At 52.7% G+C, this 13,816-nt stretch overlaps 3 protein-coding genes across 3 annotated transcripts; 2 read left to right on the plus strand and 1 right to left on the minus strand.

The window, feature by feature from the left end:
* Window positions 1–2,024: 2,024 nt before the first annotated feature.
* B0H65DRAFT_512268 (uncharacterized protein) lies at window positions 2,025–2,614 on the minus strand (the record flags this gene model as incomplete). The annotated part of the gene is made up of 2 exons (XM_062828557.1): window positions 2,025–2,108; window positions 2,246–2,614. 2 exons carry the CDS (start codon window positions 2,612–2,614, stop codon window positions 2,025–2,027), a joined length of 453 nt encoding a protein of 150 aa, XP_062677875.1.
* Window positions 2,615–4,008: 1,394 nt separating this feature from the next.
* On the plus strand, window positions 4,009–6,612 carry B0H65DRAFT_512269 (uncharacterized protein; the record flags this gene model as incomplete). Its single annotated transcript, XM_062828558.1, is given in 8 exon segments — window positions 4,009–4,064; window positions 5,590–5,715; window positions 5,758–5,780; window positions 5,799–5,843; window positions 5,883–5,884; window positions 6,036–6,080; window positions 6,103–6,327; window positions 6,376–6,612. The coding sequence occupies 8 exon segments, from the start codon at window positions 4,009–4,011 to the stop codon at window positions 6,610–6,612; spliced, it is 759 nt and encodes a 252-aa protein (XP_062677876.1).
* A 3,835-nt stretch (window positions 6,613–10,447) lies between these two features.
* On the plus strand, window positions 10,448–12,298 carry B0H65DRAFT_434890 (uncharacterized protein; the record flags this gene model as incomplete). The annotated part of the gene is made up of 2 exons (XM_062825162.1): window positions 10,448–10,547; window positions 10,830–12,298. 2 exons carry the CDS (start codon window positions 10,448–10,450, stop codon window positions 12,296–12,298), a joined length of 1,569 nt encoding a protein of 522 aa, XP_062677877.1.
* Between the last annotated feature and the right edge of the window lie 1,518 nt (window positions 12,299–13,816).

Consider the following 13,816-nt stretch of genomic DNA (forward strand, 5'->3'; position numbering starts at 1 on the left):
GTTGTATATGCAGATATATAAGGATGGAGGGCACGGGCAGGAACGTGGGCAGGGAGCGAGAGGGCAAGCCCGCTGGCAAAGCAAGCGACGAATGGACCAGATGGCCCGAGACGCAATCTGAATCTGTAGCCAGGGCTCACGAGATCCAGGCTCGAAGCTCTCTTCCAAATCCATAGAAACTTGATGTTATTGGAGAGAGCTGCAGTCTTTTTTTCCGACCTCTGCCCCTAGCTCCCCATAGCTGGCTCGATGTCCCGAGATCTTGGCGGTATCGCAGCGAGGGCTTGGAGCCCGGCCATCACGGACAGAGTTTTAGAAGGGGTGATGCACTAACATGCAAGTCAGAGAAGAAGTGTGTGTGCCTGGTCGGGATCAGTGCTTGTCCTACGTGACCAATGTCCGCTCCGATTGCTCAAAGTGATAATATGTGCAGGAAGAGTGGTCGCTACAGCCGGGAACCACAACCCCGGGTTTATCGGTCCTTCCAAGCAGGGTTCCGGCCGACAGCGAGAAAAAGGGGGAAGGAAAAAAGAGGGACAGGCTGCGGAAACACATTATCTGTGATCCTCTTCATCTTCAGCTCACCTTATTCGAAAGTTTTCTTGTCCCTCAGATTCTGGTCTGGTATCTTTGCGAGATGGGTACGTCGGCTGACCGCCAGGTTATGGCTTGCGGAAAATACGGCGCGGTAGAAGAGAGGCTTGCCGATGATCTTGCGGGGATGTGGAAGTCGGGAAAAAGAATCGCTCTGGAGATTCGCTCGGTGGTGCCGTAGCTGTGGCTAACTTGTTCAGAAACTTTCCTCGACCGTATGTTTCCGAGCGACGATGGCGACCGCGATTCTAGGCTGCTCCCAGCGCGTCTTCACCTGATGAACCAAGGCAATGACGCCGTACAATCTGGTCGAGTGCAGGATCGCAAATAGGTGGCTTTCTAGTGCCCTCGATGGGACCCCGGGTGCGGTGGCTTGAAGAGGATCGTACAGAGGTGGCAAGAAGAGCGAAGGGAGTGCGGGAGTTCGTTCGGAAGTACGTCCAGCACAGCGGTGAGTCGTACAGGCAGTATGTGTGTATCTCCAGGCTAGGGCTCTCAGAACGCCAAAGAGCTCGTAGAGTAAAGGGAAAACCAAAAGATGCAGGACGGGATGGTCAGAAGGGATAACTATACCTTCTTAAGTTCAAACACGAACAAGATGGGTAGCGCAGGGGTTTGAGACAACGACGATGGGACACATGGATGCGGAGAGAAGTCAAGAGTCCCTGGTCTTTTTAATCTTAAGACAAAGCCTGATGTCCTTCCTCAGACGAGGCGATTAGGTGGACCGCGCTTTTGGTTGGCATTTCTATGCAGTAGCAGCCAGAGAGTATGATGACCCGTGGAAGCCCACGTGTGAGTCTGGGTAGAGGGTCCCCCATAAGCCTACTCCGGTGATTGAATCGAAAACACTACGCAAGACTTCAAAGCAGGGGGCCGCTCGAGTCACAAACCAACACTTCCTCTTGTCTTAATCGATAACTTGATCGGCGACCGGGATGTCAATACAGTTGATGTGCTTTCTACAAAGAAGACAATACGCATTTCTTGGGCAAGCAAGGAAAGGAAACAAGAAATTCACCAAACATATCTGCGTGATGTGACAGTTGGGCGATGTTGTCATGATGGTGCTGCCTCAAAAGGTCCGGATCTTTCACTTACCTCATTGTTAACCTTGAAATGTTGAGTGGTATCCGTTGCAATACCGTAAGGACCCGTATTTGCCAGCGATAAACATCCGCAATCTTGAGGTCGAGGTATCAAAAGGTTCCGCGCCAGGGTAAATCGCTTCTCTGCTGGCTTCTTTGGAAACCTCGTCTTCTATGCATCAGGGTATGCACGTATCCTCCCTCCAAGGACTTCTACAATGCGCCACAAACATCTGTTTTGATTTGAAGAGAAACCCGCCGGGCAAGGAGTGATGCCGCAGAGACGGGTAAGTGCAGACGGTTGACAGGCTTTGGGCCATTGAGAGTTGGAATCCTGCCACCCTAATCGGATGTCCCAGTCCTTAAGCCCAGTACTGCTTCATCAGGGTAGATTGCTGCAGTAAGTTCGCCTGCGCAGTTCTTTGGCTGACTGCCTGCATCACTCAAAGTCAGGCGTCGGTGATGAAGAGGCGGAAAGGTGAGAACAGGGTCAGGCCAAGGTCCAACCCACAACGGACCAGACATTGTCAGCCAGAGGAAGGGAAATTCCGTATTGCAGTAACGACGTGCCAGCGCAGAGCTGAAGGCCCAGTCCAGAAATGCAGCACGCCTTCAGCTTTCGGCCCTATAGGTTTGACGTGTTCGGCAACGGCCGAACAAAGCTCTTGCAGGGAGACCAAATCAAGGCCATACAGGTCTGTCTTACTCGATGGAGCGGGGCCCCTTGTACCGACACATGAGGTATACAGTCGACGATGTAGTTCCGCTTCGAGACACGGGTCCAAATATGCCTCTTTTCTGTTTCCAAGAACCTCTCGGCCACGATCCCGACGTGGAGCCTCACAAGCAGATTTGGACGGGCACCTCTTCAGACACAGCCGTTGGAGTGGCCCGGGCGATACGTCCGTTACCGGGATCGTGATGCACGCCATCGAGAGAGCATGCAAACTGCCCGGGGCCCGGCAAGGTAGTGTTCGGTGTCCCATCTCTTTCTTGCCCCCACACACCAAAGACCAAACGAGTAAGGGGATGCTCTGCGGTAGGGAGGTCAGCAGCTGGGCTGAGGGAAGTTTCTTTTGCTCCATGATCCATTGGATTTGCCCGTTTCAGCATTGGGGTCCAATCATGTCCTACTGTGTTGGGACGACCCTTGGTGCCCCATGACTGAAGGTCCAGCGAGACGACGGGCAGGGGGGGACGAATGATCAATCTGGGAGGCACGGACGAAAATACCGCTCGGCCGTTCTTTTTCCCCTCGCCAAAAGCTTGACTTGGAAGTATCGGTACTATTCTCCTTGTTGCTGCCTGCCGCTGCTGATCTGATGGTTGCTCTACCGCGTGGCCATTATGAGCTGATGCTGCCGATCCATGAGAAAAGGGGTGAGTGGACGAAGGGCAGGAGGTCGTTTGTGCAGGTTTCCGTCTTTCTTCGAATAGATGCATGTGTCCAGCCATCAAACCCGAGGCTGGCGCTAGGCTTGCTGGTGTAGAGCGCTCCTATGACTCCATAGCGGAAGGGGGCAAGAGGTTCATCCAATTGTTTCAGATGAGATATTCTTTCGGCCGTTTCGTCTGCTACCCGGGGGGTTCAGGCAGGTTCGGCCAGCGATTGGCTGAGGACTTGCACAGGATGACAGTAAGAGGTACTCGGAAGAACTGCTTGTCCTTGAGGAAGCAGGTCGTTTTCCTAGCTGATCCGGGGTAATTAGAGTGAATGGCATGGCTTTGCGTTCCTGTTTCGACGATAGCAAATCTCGGATGAGGGTTGTTGTAGTGCATTATCTTGGAGTCGTTGAAAACTGACCATACGGAAGCGGGTGAGACTTGGCAGACGAAGAGCTTATGGAAACAGGTCTTTTTCTCAATGAAATACCGGTATCATGACTGCCTCAGCGATCGGTTCGGGCCACTCAGCGAAACGGCTCAGGTTGCGTTGGCGTCCAGGTTCCGGCTCAAACAAGAAGCGCACAAAGCGAAAGGTTTTGTGAGGGCAGCAGATGTTTGTTCTTCTAGAATGCGCTGAATGCCGGTTTCATGGGCCATTCCACACACCAGCCTTCAGAAACACTGCACCTGAATCTAGCAGAGCAGGCTGGCAGCCTAGCAACAGGGGCAGCAAGGGCAGCAGTACTACGCAATGTCAGCATGGCAGTTAAGCAGTCTGCAAGCCTGCTGGGCGGATGGTTGGAACACAAAAAACGCCCTCGGGGCTTGTTTCTGGCGCACCCCATGTTTTCCCACACCTCTTTCGCTGCAAAAGAGATCTGTGCCATGTGACACATCACTCCCCGGCTTTTGACAACTCCAGGGTCCTTGCGTGGGAAACATGGATTGCAACGACGGTTTGGCAACAATGGTGGTGATGATGGTGATGGTGATATGGTAAAGGGTGGATTTGGTGAAAGTGCTGCCGAGTTGCACGCCATAAAAGTGAAGATATTCGGACTTGACACCTCTAGTCAAGCCCATTGGCAACATGGTCAAACCCACTAAAAAAGATGGAATTAGCGTCAGCGTCAGGCCGGGTTGGGACTGTATGTACCTGTTTGACTCTGACTGACTGCCCTGGAGACGACGGAGTCTTCTGCTAGCTCTGGCTGTCTCACCTCTTCAGCAGTGCATCCACTGGACGGTACCTGGTTCTTCTCAGTGACCACCACAGTCCACGCCAATGAACCAACCGAATGCAGAGGTCATGGCCTGGAGGTAACACATGTCGTGCAGCCACTGCCGCAACGAGACTATATCGCGTCTAGAGTACCTAGAAAGTCAATCAGCGATGAGTTGGTTCCTTGTTTGTATGAGGCCAAAATTCCGCTCGGGTGCCTACCCTGACGTTCGCCTGAAGAGAAAGGAGATGGGAGAGAGACCGAGATTCTGGAAGCTGATCGCCCATGCATGTTGATCCGAAAATCCAAACGTGTCGCGAGGCGCCATGGACGAAGATGCAGACGAAGATCACCCATCCATGAAGGATGAGAACATGCAAGTCAGCATCATCCGTCCTCCGAGACGGGTGGTCGAAAGGGCGGGTGGGAAAGACGAGCTCAGATCCCGTCTGTCTGTCGAGAAATTCTCAAGCACTACCTCAGGTTCAGAGACTCATGGCTGATAAGACTGGAAGCTGCTAATCCCTCCAACGATTGGCTCCTTCGAAAGAGAGACTGATAAGACTTTGATGAGAGAAGAGAACGGAAGTTGCTGGATGGTTGAAATGGGACAAGTTCGATCGAAAACGCCAAGCTCCTTCCCTCCATTTGCCCGACCTGCCGAACCCCCACTCTGGACAATGTCCCCACTTCTCCTCGCATCCTGAGTGGGCACTACCGCTGTACCGCACCCATTTCATCTTGGCGTGCTTGGCTCTTTCTCTCCGCACCGTGACTACTCAAGACCCACTTCGAAAACCTCAACGTCACACCGGTCGGGGTCTCAGAATGAGAGAGCCATGAAATGGAAGTCGCAGAGTGAACTCATGTCTTCTTCATGGACGCGGTACTTTATTTTGCATGTCTCTAGCACCCCTTTTCTTTTGGATAGACTTGGACCAAGTCACATGGAAAGTGAGGGCTTCGTCCTCACAGTGCCAGCTCCAGGCAACATAACGTCACGGTATCCTCAGCTCTGGCTGCGACTGCCCTCTCTGGCTTTGCAAATTGAATTCGACTTTGACCGGCATGGGGAATTTCGAATGGGAAAGAGCGCGGGACAAAATCGAGGGGGTAAGGGGCGCTTTCCATCTCTGTTGCGACAAGTTGCAGCCCAGATTCCCCGATTCGGTTCCGAGGGGAAATAAGAAAGTGCAGGTTCCTTCCCGTTATGATCACCTCACTCGGTCACTGCAATCCAGTCCCATCGATTTCGCCCATCGTTCCAATCTCGCCACGAAATCACTCGCTCCTGTCAGGCCAGCGCAGGAAGTCGCTCCTTGGTCTCATCTTGTCGCACAGTTTGTCTCTCTCGGTATTTGCGATGGAACAAATGAGTTTATTGCGAATCCGTGTCACCCGCTTCGGCCCCCATGCTCCTGCTCGTGATGTATGGGGTGCCAGTGTCACTTCCGTTGGCCGCTCAGGCCTGCCTGCCTTTCCGAATTCCGTGACTGGCCCTGACGAGTACAGTCTGGTCGCTGCTCGGGAAGAAAAGAGGCAGGAGAGAGAGGTATGGGGTAACACTCCTGCCCTCAAATCACACCACAAGCTGTTAGCAGTTGATGCTGTTTCATTACCGAGACCTTTACCCAGCACGAGATATCGACCGGATCCAATCAGCTTTCGCCGCGGCCTTTGTCATCAAAACAATTCACTGATGCTTTTCCAGGTATCCGTCATGCTCTGCCCTCACCGGTCGCAGGTCTCTGTCCAGCCCGGCGGTTGCTTCACCGGCGACGATTGGTTGGTTCACCATTCCATCTCCAGAGGGTGTGAAGCTGGACCAGGATGTGACGCGATGCTATGCAGACATTAATGCTGTCTCCTCATCGGTGAGTCGAGACGGTCCAGAGTATCATCCAGGGCTTGCCGTCTGCCTGCTTGTTGCCCTTAGCGCTCGAATCATGAAATTCCACCGGGCATACAGGCATATTGTATGGGCTGTTAGGCACAAACAGTTGCTCCCTCAACACATGCCAGCATACCTGCTAGAGGTACAACGAGTGTGACCCATCTGTGTCCTGGCTATAGGCACTCATGAGCTGCTTGGCCTATCTAGGACAGAGAAGCCGCTTCCCGGTTGGTTCCCCGAGGTTCCCGGGCATCTTCAACAAAACGGTACGAGCAGGTACATAGCCGTCACGGCCGGTACAACACCACGCTTTGATGGTATCAAGTCCTTCGGCACAAGTTGGGCCCCAAAATGGGTTGGGAAACAGACAGTCTACCCAATGGCTGTCTTGAGTCTGGTTACAGCAGAATGTGACAAGCTTAGCTAAAGGTAAGATGATGAGCCGTGCTCTTGGTGTCAGACGGACATATCACGGCCCCTAATTGTTGAGTGCTTAGGCAGTCTGTCCGCGATCAGTCGCCTGAGGGCGTTTGAGCTCTTGATGTAGGCCATAATGCCACATGGTTCTGGTGGCAGTCGGGCAGCACCTCGGTTTAACAGGTCCTTTGCGCGTCTTCAATACAGCTAATCAAGCTCGACTCCCAGCAAAGGCCATCGAGCGAGATGGCTTTGCCATCCGTGACAATTCAGCAGTCGACAAGAACATCATTGGACTTGGCGTCGAGGATGACCGGAATCCCCTGCGAATGATCATCAACGGATTACTGATATCATGGGTATCTGAGATTTTAGCCCCATACCCAAGGTGTTGAGAAAGGCAGACATACGAAAACACAAAAAGGCTTCAGAGCTTACATACGATGCGTTCACTGCACCCTTACCAAACGTGATGGCTTCGGTTGCCTGCCTACTCGAAGGGGCTATAGATTGTCCAATCAACAAACAAGAAGGGTGCAGGTGTAACTACGCCGCCTCTTCATAGAAAGCGTCTTCCATTTCCCACCCCAACTCGACTCCAACGTCTGGACAGACACATCCCGACGCTTGGTACGTGCATTCATATCGACATCTCCGTCATGGTCGTTGCAATCGGGCAATCACCGGTCGTTCTTTTTCAGCGACTGACTTGATACGGCAGTAAGGCGTCGAAGCATGAAGCTGTCTGCATTCTCGTCCCGGGCCCTGCTCCCTTCACGCAATTTGGCCATGGACTGGAAATCATAAGGAGCTTCGTACGAGACCACCCTCCTGGGAGCGGTCACCACATACCCGAACTTGCGCAAGTCGCTGCAGACGGGTATCCTCAGTCCACGACCGCTACAACTACCGAGCCAGGGGCTATCTGTGGTGCTTGGACGCTCAATTTGAGGGCACTTCGGGCTAATTTGAGTTTGCCAGAGGTTGCTCAAACATGGCCTTCGTCTCCGAATCTAGGTTTGTTTTTGCTACGACTTCCAAATTCGATCGCTAACCCCTTCCGAATCCGGCCCTTTAGACTTTTGTTTTTGTTCAACTATGCCACGACAGACAGGACCGCATCCTTTTGCCACCGAATGCCCCGCCGAGACGAACCATAGATTGCACCGCCGCAAGCGTCATGCCGTGACCGAAGTGGGCTCCTTCGATCTAGCCCAAGGTGGATAAGGAGGCTATCACAAGAAAGAGCTTGGCAAGGCAGGCTTCCTGGAGGAGCGAAATACCGTCCCCATGATGATCTCAGACCGGCTGGGTGCCTACGTGGCGCATACTCCGAAGCGGGTAAAGTCTTGAGTTGATGATTTCATGGGCCTGGTGAAGACCCGTGAGTCTCCGGCCTCTGCGTCTCTTGCTTGTCTCGAAACCGCACCCGCATTTGCCTGTCCCACAAGCATGTCACTACACGCCTCATATCTCGGCCCGTCAGCTATGTCGCTCAAGACGGTAGATCATGGTTACTCGATGGTATTCCCCACTTGACCCGTGGTAATGTGTGACAGGCTTTCAGTTCGAACTTTACGCTTGACACATTAATCGGACGATGATCTGCTTGTCTCATGGGAGGCCGTGGCCTGCTGTCAGGGAACTGCTAGTCTCACCAAAATGGTCTAGGGCGTAACACGGCGCCGATGTGTCTCCGATTATGGCAGAAGTCTTGTGTGGACATGCTGGGGGTTGAATGGCTGTCTGGGATTGCCCAGGGGCTGGGCGTCAGTTGGCCCCATTGTTGTCCACCGTGGATTAGGGTGAGACAAGATTCAGAAACCACCCTGACTTTTCCATCATCAAATGAAGCAGCAATCTAGCGTTGCCCAGTTTGGCTCGGAAGTCTCGGAGTCCGCAAGTCACCACCAAGTCGAAGGGACAAGCAGCCGATGGTGATGGTTGATAACGTCAGAAAGGCAGGTGAGCAAAGCTGCAATCAGCATACGGCTATGCCTCCAAAGTCCAGACCATTTTTGCCTCCCAGTCGCATAGACTGTGGAACACCATCAGGTAACGGGATCTTTCGTGATGGCTGGTACCTGCACGGAAAGGTTGGATGCCTGCCATGCAGAGATATCTTGGTTGGGGCAGCTTGCTCACGATCCCGTCGGAGCGACACCTTGATGCCTCGAAACTCACCAAACATGGCACCACGACGACACGGAAGATGGGCAACCCTTCACACCCGATTCGTAAAGAATACTCTAAGGAGGGAGGATTTCTGGCTTGGACATACTAAGAATAGCACCGGCAGACGGATCATGAGAGGGGATAGGCGCCTCGTTCTTAATGCATGCGAGGTCCGGACACGAGATCACACTCCGATCAGGGCGCGCGAACATGCCGGGGCTCTCATAGGCGCTTCGCCGTCATCACCCCCCTGGTCGGTCTTCCAATATGAAGATGCAGAAAGGTTGTTTGAATCAGCAAGTGCAGAAAAAACACCCGGGATCATGTCCATTGCTGGCTATGTCAGATCCGGGATGGAGGCCTTTTGTCTCGACAGCATGATCAGGGGGTCTTGCAAGCTGACGGTTGAGCTGGCATACGTCGTTCAGTTGCTTCACTTGATTGGCAAGCCCGAGATATTTTGGGGCTTCTTTCTCATCGGACTGTGTCTATTTGAAGCAATAGTCACGGACAAATATTCGGCGCAAGACAATGCTCAAATCTGCCCCCAGACAAGCCACCCATCTTGAGGCTTATCGAAGGCTTCCGGAAGCCAACCTAATCCCCATTGGGACAAAAGGTAAACAAGAATTCCGAAGATAATGAGGACATCAGGGGTCTTCTTCCGCTGGGGTAACATTCGAATGGATTACAATGATCTTCGGTCATAGACGGTTAGCTTCTCAGTCACCTTCCGGATTGTTCTCCGGTCTTTCTGCAAGCTGTAAGGGTACGAGACACTTCAAACCAGCTAGTCGTCCACGGGGTTTGTTTTGTGCGAGGGTGGCTTCTAGAAGGCAGGAGGTGAAGCCACCAAAGAAAAGCTGGAGAAATGTGGAAGTCGTCAAAACATGCACCCCCCTAACGATGATGGCGGTGCCAGGGCCCGCGACGGGATGGGGCACCACCTATTGGCACTGGCCAACTGTATTGAAGGAGGCTCCAGCACGGGCCTCATCAGCACACCCATGCCCGGAAGCATGACCTGCATTTGGGGACAGGGTTTGGGCGCCCGGACCACTCAGAGGCATCGGAGGCGCGAGAAGTCTTGGCCTCGGTGTTTGCCTGCCCGTCGGTGCCGTTCCTCACCTTGACTTGTTCCTTCTTCATTATCATCAGCATCCAGATCTCGGACTTGAGTGGTTGGATGACGTACCCAAGCTGATCCAGTCAAAATACCTTGCATACGATGGAAGTTGCCATCCATACGATACAGTCATTTGCACCATTGCCATCCACGACGTGATCCATATCCGCCCTGCAGGGCCCCATCTCGTCGTTGCCTGGAGGACGCGCATTGGTCAGTTTGGAGGCAGGCGGCGACGACGACTCATCTCTGCTTACAACAGCACTCATCTACACTACATCCAACCTCAAGGTACCTCTCAGCACAGTTACACGACAACAACATCAAGCTTGACATTCTCCAAGTACCTACCAAGCAAGTCACCTCACGGCAGGCAAATCGACAAAGTCCAGTCGGCGTCAGAATCAGAAGCTGCGTGTTTCCGACAAGGAAGCTGCACATTGCAGGAGACTACAGCCTCACCACATATCTGAACCCGTGTAGTCCTCAAGATTCGTTTCTTGGGTTTCGAAGCACAGGAGAAGACCACTTCCAGGGTTACCTAATGCCGAAGAAGAGACTCCATTTCAAACAATATTCCAAACCGCAGTCAACTGCTCCAGCTTCATTGAGCTCCACCGCTGCGGGCGCCGGCAGCCACAATGGTGCGTTACCTGAACTGCTACACCACCCTCTCTGTGTAGCCCGTCAAACCCATCCATCATCTCATTCCCTTCATCCCTTGCCTTACCATGATAGCCCTCCCCACCCCCTATCTGGCTGTCTAATCCGCTGAATGGGCGGGTGCATGACCCGCAAAGCCATCGTGCTCCTCGAGCCTCGCCCGGTGCCCTTGGCAGAGACTGTTCATACACCGGTGATGGATGCCAAGAGGGCTGGCATAGTGTATCTAGCATGGCTTGTTGTACTAACACACTGGACTATAGGTGAATCAGAAAGCCGTGGTGTCAATCAGCTGCTCGCTGAAATGCGCCGTTTCGGTGTGAACAGTAATAGTAATGCTCAAGGTGCATTAGATGTTCGGCCGACGGTGCCACCGGTCATCCGGGACATTTTACAGCTACCCGAGACACCGGCGCCTAGGCCGCGTCCGGGTCGGGGCCGGGGTGGACCCCGTGTGGATGCCGCCGGTAGAAGGCTGCCTCCCGGTCCGGCCCCGCCACAGAGCTGGCTGAATCGGCCGGCACACGGAATAGTTTCCACAGTGCCTCGTCAGTCCGACTCGGACGAACGTCGACTAGACCAACACATGCTGCCTGAGCTGTACCTTCCGGCCAGAGGTAGTCTGATCGACTTGACTCTCCGGCAGTTCGCACACAGCTGGGATTTTCAACGAGAGTATTGTCACTACTATATTTACCATCTACCTACACATCTCCGCGAAGCATTAGTGGCCTACCTCAGCATTTGGAGAGACCCCGGCCACGTAACTCTCGCAGACCTCAAAGCCATTCTCCTCCCTCCACAAAAGCAAGAAGGCGACGAAGATGAGGACGTCGAGCTGCTAGAGGATGAATACCTCGACCCCAGCATCGCAAACAAAGACTTCCGCCACCTCGACCTCTCCCACTCCATCGGAACCTCCCTCTCCCTCCGCGAACTCACCGACCTGCTATTCCCTCCCAAACCCGCCGCCACCAAAACCATCACCGCCGCGTCCCTCCACACCGCCGAACTAAAAGAATCATGGGAAGACTCAGCCGACGAAGAAGATGAACACCAACCCGAAACCCCCTCCATCCCCCGCCCCCTCCTCCCCAACCTAACGCACCTCTCCCTCTCCCTCCCTCCCAACCCTTTTGCGTCTTCCACGTTCACCTCCCCCCATACCACCCCTACGGGTAACCACCCCTTACCCTCCTGGCGCCACCTCCTATCCTTCGCCTCCCACCACCCCACCCTCACCCACCTCTCCCTCGCCAACTGGCCCGAACCCTCTCTCACCCCCAACGCCAAATACGCTTCCTTCGTCACCGACCAGGGGAGGAGGGTGCAATACGGCGGTACGGGTCCCTATAGTCACTCGCTGGATAATGATTGGTCGGAGGCTATTTTGGTGTTGAGAAGACTGAGCAGGGCTTGGTATAGGCTTGAGTGGTTAGACCTAAGAGGGTGTGGGGGGTGGTGGGAGGCATTGTGGGGGGTTAGTAGGGGGCCGATGGGGGATTTGGACCAGGATGGTGTAGAGACTCATGGAGAAGGGGGAGAAGTAGGGGATAGAGTGGATTGGAGGGTGGATTGGGGGAAGGTAGAGACTGTTGTGCTTGGTCTTGAGGAGGAGAGGGGGAAGTTTCCGGTGGATGGGGTGGAGGAGGTGGTCGAAAAGGGGAAGAGGTTGGAGAGACATGTCCGGGGGGTGAGGAAGGGGAGGGGGAGGTGGTTTGCTGTTTGTTGATGTGGTGATGGGTGAGGAGTGATGAATGAGGTGGCATGGAGAAGGTAGAATGGAAATATTGGAGGGATATTCATATGAGCGACAACATAGACATAAAAGCATGTGGATACGAAGCATATAACAGCGAAAGCAGAATTGACCTGGCAACGTTTTGTTAGGAGTACAGTCAATTGGCGAGCACCTACCTGCCTTGAAGTCTCGGTTTGCGACTCAGTGAAGTGTGGTTGGATGGCACTTCTGCCCACGCCCTCTCTTTTGACAGATAATGATGAGTAACTGGATGATGGAAATGATGTTTATTGTTCGTTTGTTGATAGGGACCGACATCTGGGATATCCCCATCCGTTCTAGACACAACACTCAGCAATACGGCAATCACAGGTTAATAACCAAGGCTTGGAGTACATTCTGTACTCTGCTTGAAAGAACAGCTTTCCGTTTGCAGTTGCAGCTGCTAGTTGAGGAGTTTACATGAATGAATCTAGTGTTTGCGAGCATTGATGCTAGCCTTCCTACCACCGATCACCAACTGAATCAGAACTGTTGGTGTTTTTCACAGGTTACTACGTGTTTGTGACTAGCCCTTTCCGTCCAGAAAAACATTGATAGTTAGAAAGCAAGTCCATTCATCGCCACTAACAACGCTCGTCTTTTTTTTGCTTCAGTTTCTTTTTTCTTGATAGAAACCTCGTTGGTAGGTAGTCTTATGTCTTTATCCAGCCAATCTGAGCGGGAACACTATGTATCATGATTTGCAGGTGAGCGTCTCCGACGCATGTTCATCAAGTTAAGTAAGGTACGAGAAATCCAGATGGCTCCCCTTCTCGGACTCTTTTCTCGATCATCATCATCATCAGGGCAACTAATGAAGTATGAACAAAAAAAAAAAAACAAGAGGAGAAAAAGGAAATGAATGCCAAAAGAAAAGCAAAAAAAAGACAAAAAACATACAGCACCTGGGATTCGCTGGTCGTCACCGACCCAACTACTAGTCAAGCGATTGGTGGCTTATCTATGGGAGAGCGGACGGGATCCCGAGTTTTCCACCATCTATGGCCGTATGTACTTATCGTATAGAATATTCTCGCTTATGTACCTAACCTCACGCTACACCGAGCATGTTTGGTATTCATTGTCGAGAACGTCAAAAGCGTCGTCGATGGGTGTAAGGCCGGGTTGTTCACCATCGTTGCATGACCTCTGTGTTCTATATTCTACATTGAATGAAAGAAGGCCGGGTGGCACGAAAGCGGCCGTTGCCCGTCTACGGCTTTCTGACGAATGCTTTATTATTTGCTGAACCGGTGGTTTGACGACGTCGGTACGGGACTGTCAAAGCCCATGTCAAGAATCATGTGTAAAAATGGATGGACTGGGTCCTTCTTGGAGTATCAGGATGCTCGAGCATATCACGAATAGTGTTTGGTAAACTAGAAAAGTTCCTGCCAAAAGAGTTAGGATAGGTGATGAAATCCATTGGACCTTGTTCACAAAAACAAGAGACCTCGGCTCGCTGAA

Source organism: Neurospora tetraspora (genome assembly GCF_033439725.1).
Source record: "Neurospora tetraspora strain CBS 560.94 chromosome Unknown B0H65scaffold_8, whole genome shotgun sequence".
Classification (NCBI taxonomy): domain Eukaryota; kingdom Fungi; phylum Ascomycota; class Sordariomycetes; order Sordariales; family Sordariaceae; genus Neurospora; species Neurospora tetraspora.